General features: G+C 38.4%; 1 protein-coding gene across 1 annotated transcript in view; it reads left to right on the top strand.

The window, feature by feature from the left end:
* ano3 (anoctamin 3) overlaps positions 1 to 15,884 on the top strand; it is a 103,693-nt gene that overhangs the window by 30,050 nt on the left and 57,759 nt on the right. The window contains exon 3 of the mRNA XM_057836987.1: positions 13,960 to 14,166. Within this exon, the coding sequence (XP_057692970.1) occupies positions 13,960 to 14,166 (207 nt within the window). The remainder of the gene's footprint in view (positions 1 to 13,959; positions 14,167 to 15,884) is intronic.

Genomic DNA, 15,884 nt, shown 5'->3' with positions numbered 1-15,884 from the left:
ACATACTTTTCTATCAAACACAATAGTTCTTTTGGTTTAAAATACAGCAGTTTCTTTTAAAGAGGAGCGCAAGAGCAGAAACTGCTTTTTCAGTCTTCTCTGTGTTTGCCGCCAAACGTACATATATATATGTATATATATGTATGTCGGAAACACCAGGCTGAAGAAGCAGTTTCTGCTCTTGCACCCCTCTTAAAAATAAACCTTAAAATAAATAATAAGGAGCGCAAGAGCAGAAACTGCTTTTTCAGTCTTGTCTGTGTTTGCCGCCAAACGTACATATATGTATATATATATATATATATATGTCGGAAACACCAGGCTGAAGAAGCAGTTTCTGCTCTTGCACCACTGTTTAAAATAAAAAGCTGTATTTTAAGCCAAAAGAACTATTGTGTTTGATAGAAAAGTATGTCTATAGACCCTACCCACGTGACGTCACAACTCCGCTCTCCTGAATGGTACCGCCCAGTTGTCCGTCAAAACATAGTGTTAACCTGTTACGGCTACGTACATTCCTCCTATTTACGGCGTGTTTTTTTGCTCCTTAACATTAATAATCAAAATGGTGAAGGCGTGTGTGGCTGTTGGTTGCACTAACAGAGAAGATGGAAGGAGAGACTTGAAGTTTTACTGTATTCCGAGGGATCCAAAGAGGAGAGCGAAATGGACGGCTGCAATTCGACGTGAAAACTGGGCACCAAAAAATCACCACAGACTATGTAGTAGTCATTTTATATCCGGTAAGATGCATTTAAGATATACTTAGAGGGTTTTGGGCTGACAAATAACCACAATTAAGATCATTGCTAGGCTAATCGCCGACAACATACACGTATGTATGTAGTGAGAGTGCTATCGCTAAACCATATAAACATTAAAAGCCTTAACTCCATTGACAAACGACATGAAATACATTAGACTTGACAGTGGATGTTAGCAATAACAAAAGATTTTGAATTGAAAATTTCGTAACTCACCTTTCCAAGCACAAGATAGATTCCTGCCGAATTTTCGTGGACGAGGACCTGTGTCACCCAACCAGCAACGAAGTATTTATAAGCCTCCAAGCTCTTGAAGTTTTTCAAATTTTCGTGAGAATAGGCTGATTTTGTGTGGACAAGATAATTGTAAATATCAGCGTAGCAGATGTCAGGCAGACAGGGCGAAGACAGTGGGTCGAAAAACATCGATTTGGGCATCAAATATGGATCTGGCGACTGTATAGAACGAAGCTTTTCCACATAACGCCTTTTATGCAACACATCCAGTGAGTTTACGGCATCAGAAAGCACCGGGTCTTCCATGAAATGCATTTTAAATTCCTCGATCAATTGAAACCAATTCTAATACAGAGACAAAATGACGGACAAGTGGGCGGAACCATACAGCGAGCACGTGGTTTTGTGACGTCGGTGGGTAGGGTCTATATGCTGCCATAGCAGTTTCATGGTGCATTAAGCCCCCAAACTATTTTTAATTTGTCGGTTTACCCTGAAGACCCCCGTTTACAGACACCGCGCAACCGCTTTTGTTTCAACCCATAAAAAGCCATAAAAAGAAGGTAAGTAATTATATTTATTATTTAAAATGTCTTTCATTTTTAGCTTGGAATCATTAATTGGTGTCTACTACTTAGATTTTAAGGAATGACTTTAAAAAATTATTCACTCGTATTTTTTAAACTTTTAAACAAATTATCTCACGATGAAAAAAAATAGTGTCTGTGAATAGGTCACGGATATCTACCTCATAACTATCACCTAATTGTGTTTTTTTTTTTTTTGTTACTGTCGCATTTTCCCCGATATTTTAGATGATAAATAATTCATCCAAACAAAGAAAAATTGGAAAAAAAAAAGACTTTTAAAAGGGTAAATATTTGAAAAAGAAAATCTCGACCACTCTTTGATGTCTGCGATTTCTACATCGCTACCCTTGTTACATTAACGTATTTCACCCATAAAATCCCCCAAAAGTCCGGCCGTGGCCATTCGCAGCTGTGTCTTGACACTCAGGGATACATGCTACATGGGGTTTTTGGATCGAAAAAGGGTAAGTATGCGATAATGTCTCGTTAAAATCACGGTGTCTTTAATTATGCTCTCTCATGCTCCCACCTGGAGTTAGGGTTTAGATTTTTTTTGTTTTTTTTTATTGTAAAAATGCCCTCCTGTTCAAAATTTTTCTTCCCCAATTAAATTGAAATTTTAAGCTTTCCAATGATGTAGCACACATGCATATAGAACATTTTTTAAATTTGGCCAAATGAGGGGTCTTAGAGCGGAACTTAAAGTCACCTGAGTGTTTTCTGCCATATACTGGACTGTCTCAGGAAATTAGAATACACAATATTCTAATTTTTTGAGACAGTCCTGTGTATATATACAGGACTGTCTCAGGAAATTAGAATACACAATATTCTAATTTCCTGACTGTCTCAGGAAATTAGAATATTGTGTATTCTAATTTCCTGAGACAGTCCTGTATATATACACAGGACTGTCTCAAAAAATTAGAATATTGTGTATTCTAATTTTCTGAGACAGTCCAGTATATTTATAAACAACGCTAAAGGTCAAACAAAGACATCTCCCTGAAGTGTACAGATCCTTTTTTTGTTAATTTAATTCTGAAATAAATAGCAGAAAACATGCTGGGGACTTTTTGTGCAACTAAAATTATCCAAACAGCAACATCAAATTAACCACAAAGGACACAGTGGTACTAACTAGTGTCATGACGAGTTGTTTAATGTACGAGCCATTGACTGGATGATTTTTTTGTTATGAGTTTTGAGCTTTGAAACATCGTGAATAATTTGAATAACAATAATTTTAAACTTCGTGAATAATATATCTGTAGTAGCGTGCTCCCTGGTGGCCAAGGTGTATGCACCAGAAGGCGCACAAGACGATTCTTGCAGTGTCAGAATGACACCCATGAATGCAATTTTGTTTATTCCTCACCTCAGAAACAATCACTTTAAGACTAAAGCTTAAGACTGATTTGTAAGTAAGCCCATCATAAGAATTGACAATAGAGCTAAATAAAGATTTTTGAGAGTGATCGGTACCAATGACAATTTTCAATAAAAATCAGAATTAGGGCAGATATACTTATGCTTATTTGATTAAAAATTGGTTGCTAAGGACGTGGGCGAGCAAGCACGTCGCATGGCTTCTTAGACCATTATTTATTTATTTATTTATTTATCTTCAATATCCTCATATTGTAACTGAACATGTTAAACTCACACTATAGTTAAACAAAATTACTGTTCTGCACTGTTAGAAGCTGTCATAGATATCGATGTTATTTCTGCAAGTTCTCAAATATCTATGGAGTCAATTTCACACAACACCAAAACGGTCCAATTTTGTACCTGTTTTAGACTTTTAGAATTTTGGGGGGGATCGCTGAGCCTCGCCTGACCTCTGCAGGTCCATTAAATCAGCTCTTTTAAGTCATGGAGAGCCTTGCAGAATATTCCACCACCTGGAGCACATTTCACTGCAGCCTTCTGGGAATATGTATTTGTTTATTGTGTGGGAGTTGCTTTGGAGGAAAGTGAGCACAATCCTGTATTGCAGAATAGCATGTCTGACATGCACGCTTTAAATCTTCAAACCAATCCAGAGGCCCTTATAATCTGGATCTTTTTTACATCCTCTATTCAGACACCAGGTGGTCATAAAGCAGGTTATTGCTGCATCTGTTTTTTTTCTCAACAGCCCATTGAACATGCACAGTAATTGCTGATATAATTGGCACAATATGAGTCTTTATCGAATGAGAGTAACAACCCCAAACTGACTAGTCGTTTTAAATAGGGCAGAGAATGAAAATTGAGAACCGGTTAAAGCATTTAGAATTAAAATGTGCTAATAAGATGCAACATTGCATTTATCGGCACTGATGGTATTTTTGCACTCAGTTGTAGAGAAGCTATACAAAAAAAGGAAATCGGTTTTAGATAGCAGATCTTATAATTAGTTGTACACTCAATACATTTGCAGTTGCAGCAAGAAAATCTTATTGATAGTTGTACACACAATACAGTTGTACTCGTAGCAAAATGAACTTGTACTTGTAGAAAATATAACTTCTAGTTGTAAATTTCGGCAGGTAGGAGTCATATGTGTATGTAATTTTACAAACACCAGTGACTTTTGGTGATTGATCTAGAGTGGATCTCAAACATTGTACAGCAAGTACCACCTCAAGAAGTACTTGACGCTTCGAGTTAAATCTGTCCTGACTAGTTGACGCAGTCGACCTCATCGATGATGTAAATGCGTCGACGAACACAACATCCCGTCGACGGTTAATGAAGGGTTAAAAAAAATATGTGTGGAAAGTTGAGAATGTCGGACGCTCTGCATGCAAGCGGGGAGAGAGGCACAAAGCCAAAAAAGCACACCAGAGTGGCCAAAACATTGACTTATTTCAACGAAACAAAGGAGAGTACGCTGTTGTGTCCTGTCTCTTCAATGCCAAGCTTGCATACCAGGCGTGGGTTTTGAATGAATGCCTAAAGAGCCGTCACCCAGTTCTAATTTTGGAAGACGACTGGAGACAATAAGCTGGCAGATCGTAAGTCCATCTAACTAACTAACGAAATGTTCTATTGAAGTTGCTAAGCCTGTCGTGATAAGCAATGAGTCCATTTATTGCACGGTAAATAAAAATGAGGGCGGTAATTTTCACGGCTGCGTTTAATCGCCTCATGCATACATTTGTGCGTGCGTGTTGATGGCATATTTGACCAGTTCCTTTCACAGATGTTTATTGGTCATTAACACGCCGTAGAATTAAAGTTCATACATACAACATAAGGAAACACATCTATATTAAACACTGTAAATGTTAGCATTGCTACATTGAGGCTAATTGGGAAAAAAGACAACCTACTTTAGCCTGCTTTAAAACATTGGCAGTCTTCTCCAAAATGCAAACTAGCGGTTAAAAGGTGACACTTCAAACATGAAAAATCGCTGGTTAACAGCATTTTGAAACGGAAAAAAAAATAATAATAATTAAAAAAAAAAAATATATATATATATATATATATATATATATATATATATATCTTTTGAGTAATCGTTGACTAAAACTAGACGAAATTTGTCTAAAATTTCGTCAACAAAACCTAGACGACGACGAACACATTTTGAAATGACTAAAATATGACTAAGACTAATAAGTATTTTTGTCCAAAAGACGAAAATTTAAAGAACTACCAAAAACAACACTGTGGGTGATGTTCCTAAATATCTGAGAGGAAATCATTTTAAAAACATTGAATGTCAATCTTTTGTAGTTTAGATTTAATACAACTCAGTGTTGTCAGTACCGCTTTACTGTAATCTGATTACTTTCTTTCAGTAACGAGCAATCTAACGCGTTCTGTTTTCTAAACCAGTAATCTGATTAAAGTTAGTTTCCTTAGTGCCTGTGCGTTACTATTTTGTTGTTGCCTCATAATGTATTGAAGGAATTTAGTCCTCCCAGCCCAAACCCCACGGGGAGGCCGGCAACAGAACGGAAATGTGCTCCGCCGCTCGACGCCCCCGAAGAGCCAGGCCAGGAGGAAGCCAAACTCCGCGCGTTCCTGTGTTAACCCTTTGCACACTGACTCCATGTTTCAAAAGCTTGAAGAACACTCACCGAAAACAGGTTGACAATTTATTCGTCGACAATGGTAAAAAACAAGGCAAAAACAGACGACGGAGGGACAATTCTGGATCCAAAGCAAGGCTACATGTTTCCGAGCAGAAGAAATCTGTCTTATCTCAGTGTCCAGTCTTTTTGAAGTCTTTGCTGACGCGGGTCTTGTCGAAGGCGTTTCTGGGCGTTGCTTTTGGGCCGCCCCCGCTGTGGCCGGTTTTGGACGGCTTAGGTTCGTGCGCGGATTGGGACGCCCGCTATCAACTTTGCTGCCCAGGCTGGTTGTACTTGTTTTAGGACAAAGCGCTTTGTCCTTGGAGTTTGCTGGGAGAGCAGATTACCCGAGTTGGTGCGTCACTCTTGTGATAAGACGGCATTGTATATCTCTTCTATTTCTTCTCATTAAACTATGGTGTGCTATTTATTTTATATTAGTAGTGTAGTCCTACCGTAAATATGAAAATGATGAATGATGATGATTTCCTGATTAATTATATTACGTGTGTTAGACTAATGCAAACAGTTAGACGGTGCCTACGAAAACCTGTACCATATGTATATGTTAGACTATATATGTGTTAGACTAATGCAAACAATTATATGGTGTGTGCGATGACGATATCGTTTCTCCTTCAGTATGTAGAACACTGTAGTCATGTACGAAGAGCATTTGAATAGAAAATATTGCTCTTGAGTTTAGGAGTGACATCACATCTCACGTTTTCTCATCGAAAAAAAAAACAGGTCACGTGTATTACCATGCCTGTTTGCTCACTGTCTGCCATGGCGGTCAACATCATAGCCTCGCTGCCTCATCAGAATGCTACCAGTGAAAGGCAGGAGATATACCACGAACGGCCGCATTTGCTCACTAGAAATACAGCCATTACTTCACATTTCTGTCCAGTAAAGGTGACAAAAATATCTCCGTGCATTGCGAACTTAGCGCTGGCTCAAAAAGATTGTCGACCGCTTAAAACTTGACATCCAATTCAACAAGAAAGCACTTGGAATTACAGCACAACGTGACAAAACTTGAAACAAAGCCCACAGGTATCGAGACAGCCAGCACTATATTTTGTAACCAACCTTTATGTACATTTTATAGTTAGAGTTTGTAATCATAGGTGGAGTTTTACTTTAGTGGGACTGGGGGCAAAACATGTTGATGACTCTGAAACAAATTCAAAAGTTTGGACACACTTAATCATTTTTGTGTTTTATATATTTTCACTACTATCGTAAATTCTCACTGAAGACATCAAAACTATGAACGAACATGTGGAATGGCAAAAAAAAAAATTGTGAAATTATTGAAAACAGGTTTCATGTTCTACATTCTTCTTGCCTCCTCTGGTGTAGTTTTGGCAAAGCAAAGGACAGTCTCTAAGGTGCTAGTCACATGTTCTGTTCGAAAGATTATTTTGAGCCGTTATGAAATACGTTGTAGGATTCTTGTTCATTTCATTATTTTGTTGTTGTTTGTTTTATTGCTTTACTACTTTTATAGACAACATTTTAACTGCTAGGTCTTTATTTTAAAGGAGAAGTTCAGAATTTTTGACATTAGGCTCTTGGAGTTAGCGGGGTTTAACCCTTTAACACCGAACGTGTCGGCAGCGACGCGTTTACGCATATCGTCTTTGAAGCTTCATCACGCTGTAATTACGTCACCCGCGTGCCGTTGGTTGGTATCATTTGAAAGTGCGGAAGTTGATTTCCACACCAGTTTTTATTTGAAGTCAATCGACCAAGAAAAACGGGAGATAATGTCATTTGAGTTTTATAGTTTTATTGCACTCATAAATATGCATTAAAATGCTGCACGGACCATGTATCTATCTCCATGTTTCCATCATTTCTTGTCCTTTTTCAAAACCGAAAGCAGGACAAGACTACATATCCCAAGAGCCGTTGTGATGTCAAGAAAGACTAATCGAATGTGATCATTTAAAAAAAAATTCCGAGCGAGGTGCCAACTAATGAAAGGGAGGCATGCGAAGCAAGCAACGCCCGGTTGGTTTGAGCGAGCGACTTTGAAACGTGCAGAATGAATCTAAAACTACATTTAGCGCAAGCTAATGCATTATTTCATTAACTCAAGGAAGAAGATGAGCCGTATTTGTCGTTGTTTTCTTTGGATGAGTCGGCGTCTCGGCGAGTAGAAGTGACAGCAGCGCACAAACGGCGAAAGAGTAGGCTATGTGACCTTGTGTATGACGCAGCTCCGTGACCTGTTCAAGAAGAAGCTTTGTTGAGTGTGCAAAAAAAAAAAAAAAAAAACTTTATTGGGTCGCATGCCTGAAAATTTTGAATTGAACTGAACTACTTGTCAATATTTTAAAAAATACTTTTTTTCAATATTAGATATATTTTTTCTTCACTATAATCTTTTGAATTTTTATGTTCGAGAAGCTTGATTGCATGTACGTATATACTTTTGATAAGGTGATGGGTACAACATCTAACTTCACAAAGAGATATCCTCCAAACCCTTTCTGTGTTAGATGATATTTATAATTTTTTTTTCTCACTATTATGCACTGTATATAACCTGTTTTGACCATAGTATGTCTAAAGGCCAAAAACGCCTATGACCATACCTGCTGTTTGTGTTGAATTATCAAACATAAAACTATTCAATCTTATTTTTTTCTATTGAATGTTTATCCTAACAAGTTGAATAAATATTATCAAGCTTCAGAACGGTTGGTCGAGCATGTTTGGTTGTCAATGGGACATCAACATTACAAATTTTGAAAAAAGATTTTGGGAATTTTTTGTCTTTTTGGCTCCAAAATGTGGATTTAAATTGGTCAGTGAAGAAAACAACAGTTTGGACGTGAAGTTCAAGGTGTCCTGAAAAAAGGGACCCAACTTGGCCATTGTAAACAATTTTTTCTTTGAAATATAAAGGCAACATCAAATGCATGCAAATTCAGCCAAAATAGGCTTAGGTGTTAAAGGGTTAAATTAGTCGTTGGAGTTGATTTCAACAAATTCCGAGCAGTTAGTCAGTTATTTGTTAGTTTCAGGGCTCCGGAGTGGCTAAGCTAGCGCGAGTCAATGGTGGTTGAAATCAACTCCATCGACTAATTAAACCCCTGCTAACTCAAATATTAGGCCTTATGTGAAAAATTCAGTTTAATGCGATGAATTTTTTGAATGAACATTTTTCTGTTGTCATTTTTATGTTCAGGCAGCAAAATGAGAAAAATTGGTAAGCAGTAACAGATAAGTGACTTATAAAGTAGTTTGTTTGATAATAAAGCAATCAGTAACATAACTAGATTACTTTTTTGAGGTGTAATCAGTAATTAAATTACTTTTGTAAGTAATCAACTGAACTGTACTCAATACAATAAAATGTAGGAGATGGGGGGGTGGGATCGTTTGAACATTTAATTCAGTCAATCTTTAGCGTACCACTAGAAGAAGCCCGTGTACCACTAATGATCCACACTTTGAGAACCACTGCTCTTGAACTACTGATGTCTGAAATATTAGGATATTTAGGATAGATGTTCAATAGAAGAATTCCTCAGTATGTGGTCAAAAGCGTACAGGACTAATTTTACAGGTTTTTTTTCATGTTCATCATGAAGCTTTTGGTCAGAAACTCCCTGCTTTACTCCTTCCACATTAGCGCAGCAGAGAAATTAATCAGTATGATCAGTGGACCCCTGGGTACCTATGCTCACATCCTGAACTGAGGCTGGGGAATCCCACTGAGATCAGCACCAAGGGAATGAGTTATCACATAGCCAGTGGCTGTGGCAACGCGCCTGGGGGTGCGGAGAGTATCTGTACAAGCCTATATGCCGTCAAGGTCGCTGAGACAATTCCTCACTGAAAGTGAAAGAACTCTGTGTTCCCATTATGAAGAGGGAGATTGCTCTCATGAATATATATGTCAGGAGCCATACTGCCTTCATGGTTACACAGTGATCTGCTTCCATTGTCGTTATTAACCTTTCACATTTGCGCTATTACACTGGTGCACTTTTGCAGGCACACTGACCTTGAAAATAACCTCACTGGCATTACTGTTATTTTATTTTTGTTAAGTTGGTCTCAGAAGCATTAAATGTTAGTGTGGAGTTAATTTTTGTGAGGGTCCGTCTCTGTTGTTTTCAATTATTGAGCTGAGTGATTGGATGGAAGAGGAGTGCTGACGCTTTGAATCTACCTCCTCTGTGAAGGACGGAATCATCATCATCATCATTGCAGTAGCACATTAAACGGATGGAGGTTATTCGTCCATCATCCATGCTTTTCTTTATCCATTCTATGGCACAGACGATTATAAACGTCCAATCCATTTTGACTGTGAGGTCTCGCTGCCAGCTCTTCCCAAAAGAAGTATGAAGAAGAGTGAAGAATTTGATTTATGTCTACTTAAAATCTTTAGTTTGAATGACTAAAGGGATGATTTATTTTTAAAATGTTTGTATTATGTTAAAATTCCCTGCCTCAATAGGTAAATGTCAATGTACTTATATGTATAGCTGTCTGTATGATTTATTACAGTGCATCACAAAAGTGAGTACACCCCTCACATTTCTGCAGATATTTAAGTATATCTTTTCATGGGACAACACTGACAAAATGACACTTTGACACAATGAAAAGTAGTCTGTGTGCAGCTAATATAATAGAGTTAATTTATTTTCCCCTCAAAATAACTCAAAATCTAGCCATTGAGTACATGCCTGTGAAAAAACGTACAGTGGGGCAAATAAGTATTTAGTCAACCGCTAATTGTGCAAGTTCTCCCACTTGAAAATATTAGAGAGACCTGTAAATGTCAACATGGGTAAACCTCAACCATGAGAGACAGAATGTGGGAAAAAACCCAGAAAATCACATTGGTTGATTTTTAAAGAATTTATTTGCAAATCATGGTGGAAAATAAGTATTTGGTCAATACCAAAAGTTCATCTCAATACTTTGTTTTGTACCCTTTGTTGGCAATAACGGAGGCCAAACATTTTCTGTAACTCTTCACAAGCTTTTCACACACTGTTGCTGGTATTTTTGCCCATTCCTCCATGCAGATCTCCTCTAGAGCAGTGATGTTTTGGGGTTGTCGTTGGGCAACACGGACTTTCAACTCCCTCCACAGATTTTCTATTGGGTTGATATCTGGAGACTGGCTAGGCCACTCCAGGACCTTGAAATGCTTCTTACGAAGCCACTCCTTTGTTGCCCTGGCTGTGTGTTTGGGATCATTGTCATGCTGAAAGACCCGGCCGTGTCTCATCTTCAATGCCCTTGCTGATGGAAGGAGATTTTCACTCAAAATCTCTCGATACATGGCCCCTTTCATTCTTTCCTTTACACCGATCAGTCGTCCTGGTCCCTTTGCAGAAAAACAGCCCCAAAGCATGATGTTTCCACCCCCATGCTTCACAGTGGGTATGGTGCAATTCAGTATTCTTTTTCCTCCAAACTCGAGAACCTGTGTTTCTACTGAAAAGTTCTATTTTGGTTTCATCTGACCATAACACATTCTCCCAGTTCTCTTCTGGATCCTCCAAATGCTCTCTAGGGAACCGCAGACGGGCCTGGACGTGTACTTTGTTCAGCAGGGGGACACGTCTGGCAGCGGAGGATTTGAGTCCCTGGCGGCGCATTGTGTTACTGATAGTAGCCTTTGTTACTGTGGTCCCAGCTCTCTGTAGGTCATTCACTAGGTGCCCCCGTGTGGTTCTGGAATTTTTGCTCACCGTTTTTGTTATCATTTTGACGCCACGGGGTGAGGAGGGAGTTGAAAGTCCGTGTTGCCCAATGATAGCCCCAAAACATTACTGCTCTAGAGGAGATCTGCATGGAGGAATGGGCCAAAATACCAGCAACAGTGTGTGAAAAGCTTGTGAAGAGTTACAGAAAACGTTTGGCCTCCGTTATTGCCAACAAAGGGTACATAACAAAGTATTGAGATGAACTTTTGGTATTGACAAAATACTTATTTTCCACCATGATTTGCAAATAAATTCTTTAAAAATAAAAAACGTGATATTCCGGGTTTTTTTTCCCACATTCTCTCATGGTTGAGGTTTACCCATGTTGACAATTACAGGCGTCTCTAATCATTTCAAGTGGGAGAACTTGCACAATTAGTGGTTGTCTAAATACTTTTTTACCCCACTGTACGTCCCTAAATGTCCAAATTGAGTACTGCTTGTCATTTTCACTACAAAATGTCATGTGACTCGTTACAGGAGTGCTGTCAGCATTGCTGCAGAGATTGAGGAGGGGGGGGGTCAGCCTGTTAGTGCTCAGACCATACGCTGCACTCTACATCAAATTGGTGTGCATGGCTGTCACCCCAGGAGGAAGTCTCCTCTGAAGACGGTACACAAGAAAGCCCCAAACAGTTTGCTGAAGACATGTCAACAAAGCACATGGATTACTGGAACCATGTCCTATGGTCTGATGAGACAGGCGGGCTTTCTTGTGTTCAAAGTGTCATTTTGTCACTGTTGTCCCATGAAAAGATATACTTAAATATCTGCAGAAGTGCAAGGGCTTTACTCACTTTTGTGATACACTGTATATGCCACCTTAAGCCATGCCTTCATTTGCTGATTAAGCTCTTTCAAGCATCAAACCCCACACCTTCAGTGGCTATTAGACATAGCTATGTGTAATGTAGCACAACCCCGTATAACAGGTCAACCTGCAATTCTCTTTTTTTTATGACCTCTTTAATTTTCAATGCTCGTTAACTTTGTCAGAAAGTCATCAGGCTGGTTCCTATTTCCTACTTGGGTTGTACTTGCAATACTGAAATGAATTATGTTGCAAAGCATTTTAAGTATTGTTATAAATCGTATGAGTAAGGAGCGTGCGAAATTCATGCCACGAAGCCAGTGTTATACAGTTAAACGCTATTTCAGTCTAAACCTAAAGGTGACATTTTTTATTTTATTCAAATGGAGAAATGGCATAAGATTGTTCAAGCTGAGTACAAAAGGTGAAGAATCAAATGACCTCTGTTTTTATTCATCGCAACTTGGAATAAGAGCAGTTAGCGGTTGCCAAGCCTTAAATTTTCCTACTGACTAATGCACTCTTATTTTTGATTTATGAATGAATGAATGAATGAATGAATGAATGAGAATGCTTTATTTTGGACATGAGGGGAAAAAAATCAGACAAACCAATTATAATACTTGAGATAACAGCAACAATATTTAAGACAATAATAATAATCGTAAATGATCATATAGCAAAGATTTTACAGTCCATATTTGTTTAGTGAGATCGTTCCTCCAAATAATCCTGCACTGAGATTGTTTGAGTACTCAAAAAGTAGAGCCTTTTTCCACAATACTTGACCCACTTTCTTGGAGTAGACATACAGTACACCACCCACATTTCTCTTGGACCAAAATGTTCATTGTTTTAACTGCGCTTAAAGGTTAAAGGGACATACAACACTTTTATCAAGTGCATCCCAGTCGAAAGAATGTTGTTTAATATTAGGGCTGTCAAACGATTAAAATTTTTAATCGAGTTAATCACAGCTTAAAAATTAATTAATCGTAATTAATCACAATTCAGACCATCTCTAAAATATGCCATATTTTTCTGTAAATTATTGTTGGAATGGAAAAATAAGACAAGACGGATATATACATTCAACATACTGTATATAAGTACTGTATTTGTTTATTATAACAATAAATCCACAAGATGGCATTAACATTATTAACATTCTTTCTGTGAAATTGATCCACGGATAGAAAGACTTGTAATTCTTAAAGGATAAATGTGAGTTTGTATATTGTGACTAAATATTGCCATCTAGTGTATTTGTTGAGCTTTCAGTAAATGATACTGTAGCGACTTAACTGTTCTGCCCAAATGCATGATGGGAAGTGGTGCAACCATGACTGTGTGTGGTGGCTGCAAATGCTATATCTTCTCTGCGTTGGGCACAATAGCAGAAAGAATTTTGCTATTTGTGTATTTTAAATACTTTGAGAAACCATCTTTCATGTTGAGGTAATTTATACTTGCTGTTTTCTGTCCCTTTAAATGCAAATATTTGAACTTCGTAGTTGACTCACTGGCTGTCATTGATGACGATAGATGTACAATCCATAATCCATAACAGTGCCATTGACGGCTTTAGACGTTCCATCCATTTTGCCTGGGAGGGCTAACAGTAAATGATAGCTGCCATCCCTCTCAGTCAAAATGGATTGAACTGTTTTGCCATCAATACAGCTAGTATAGTAAATCTGTCATGTCATTTATTTTCTTCTGTACACTTTCTAGGCATGCACACCAGCATCAGCGAGATCCTGAAGGAGAAGAGCCTAAAGCCATCCCGCCGCAGTCTGCCCTGCCTGGCCCAAAGTCAAACCCATCCCCTCAACCTCAACCACTTTTTGTCCGTACCTCTGAGCCCGGAGCCCAAAGCCCGAGTGGAGGTTCTGAGTCAGAGCATCAGCACCTCCTGCAGCCTCCTGCCTCCACAGACAGGTCGGTAGCACCGCAGACACGTTATATCACGCATTTGCGTCACGCTTCTGTTTGTGAATAAGTGTGCTATTAAAGTTTGCCGTAGGGGTTGTAGTATTAGCACCAAAAGATATGTTTACAGGATTATAACAAGATTATGTTACAGGCTATTAAGCAGAATTTCCACCATCTATGATAATGTGGTTTCTTTCTTTCTTTTTTTTTCCCCCCCAAACTGATGGCCTGATTGGTATGCAAATACTTCATCCATGACAATGAAACCTTTTTTAAGGAGTCTGTGATGTATCCTTTTAAAATTGTTGACCTCTGCCACCAGTAATTGATTGGTTCTCTGTTATGAAGTCAGCGACAAATATACGTTAATTAAACGTGATTGATTTTTACATTCCATCCATCCTGGTTTTGTTTAAAAGTAATAGTAGATTTGATGTTCCAGATGTCCAGTCCAGTGCAGTCTATTCCGTCTGGTGTACTGCTAGACTGCATCACTGTATCGACATTTTTCTCAGTGAAGGAGTCTTTCATTTATTTCAGTATGAGGTCACAGCATTGCGAAAGTACATTAGAAAAAAAAAAAACTTACAAGAAGATACTTGCTGGTGCACGCAAAACTGTTTAACATAAATTGTCTGCATTGCGCACTGCTTATCTGGGATCGTGTATAGACATTTTCCTTGGGAGGAAAAAAAGTTAACAAAATAATTTTTGCTGTTCTCTGTGCTGTACTTGCATTTATTGTTCCTAATATTTCAAAATGAATGTGTTGTTGTTGTTGTGTTGTTGTCTAAACATTACCCCAGAAAATAATTGTAGGTCTAATTTTATACACTATATATAGAGAGTTTATTAAATATTGTCAAAATTAAAGCTTTAAATTCAGCTCCACTGTTAAAAAGTTGACAGGACTATTATTTTTAGTCATTGAAATCTAGCAGGTTGTTCACAACACTCTTCCTGATGTTTTGTCAGATTTAGACATTCATATTTGCTTTATAACAGGGGTCTCAAATTCAATATTCAGTGGGGCAAATAAGTATTTAGTCAACCACTAATTGTGCAAGTTCTCCCACTTGAAAAATTAGAGAGGCCTGTAATTGTCAAATGTAAATGTGGGAAAAAATACCAGAAAATCACATTGTTTGATTTTTAAAGAAATGCAAATCATGGTGGAAAATAAGTATTTGGTCAATACCAAAAGTTCATCTCAATACTTTGTTATGTACCCTTTGTTGGCAATAACGGAGGCCAAACGTTTTCTGTAACTCTTCACAAGCTTTTCACACACTGTTGCTGGTATTTTGGCCCATTCCTCCATGCAAGTCTCCTCTAGAGCAGTGATGTTTTGGGGCTGTCGTTGGGTAACACGGACTTTCAACTCCCTCCACAGATTTTCTATGGGGTTGAGATCTGGAGACTGGCTAGGCCACTCCAGGACCTTGAAATGCTTCTTACGAAGCCACTCCTATGTTGCCCTGGCTGTGTGTTTGGGATCATTGTCATGCTGAAAGACCCAGCCACGTCTCATCTTCAATGCCCTTGCTGATAGAAGGAGATTCTCACTTAAAATCTCTAGATACATGGCCCCATTCATTCTTTCCTTTACACAGATCAGTCGTCCTGGTCCCTTTGCAGAAAAACAGCCCCAAAGCATGATGTTTCCACCCCTATGCTTCACAGTGCGTTTGGTGTTCTTCGGATTCAATGCAGTATTCTTTCTC

The sequence above is a fragment of the Corythoichthys intestinalis genome, chromosome 5 (assembly GCF_030265065.1).
Source record: "Corythoichthys intestinalis isolate RoL2023-P3 chromosome 5, ASM3026506v1, whole genome shotgun sequence".
Taxonomy (NCBI): Eukaryota; Metazoa; Chordata; class Actinopteri; order Syngnathiformes; family Syngnathidae; genus Corythoichthys; species Corythoichthys intestinalis.
Note: the sequence above shows the minus strand (reverse complement) of the source record. Positions and strands in the feature narration are given on the sequence as shown.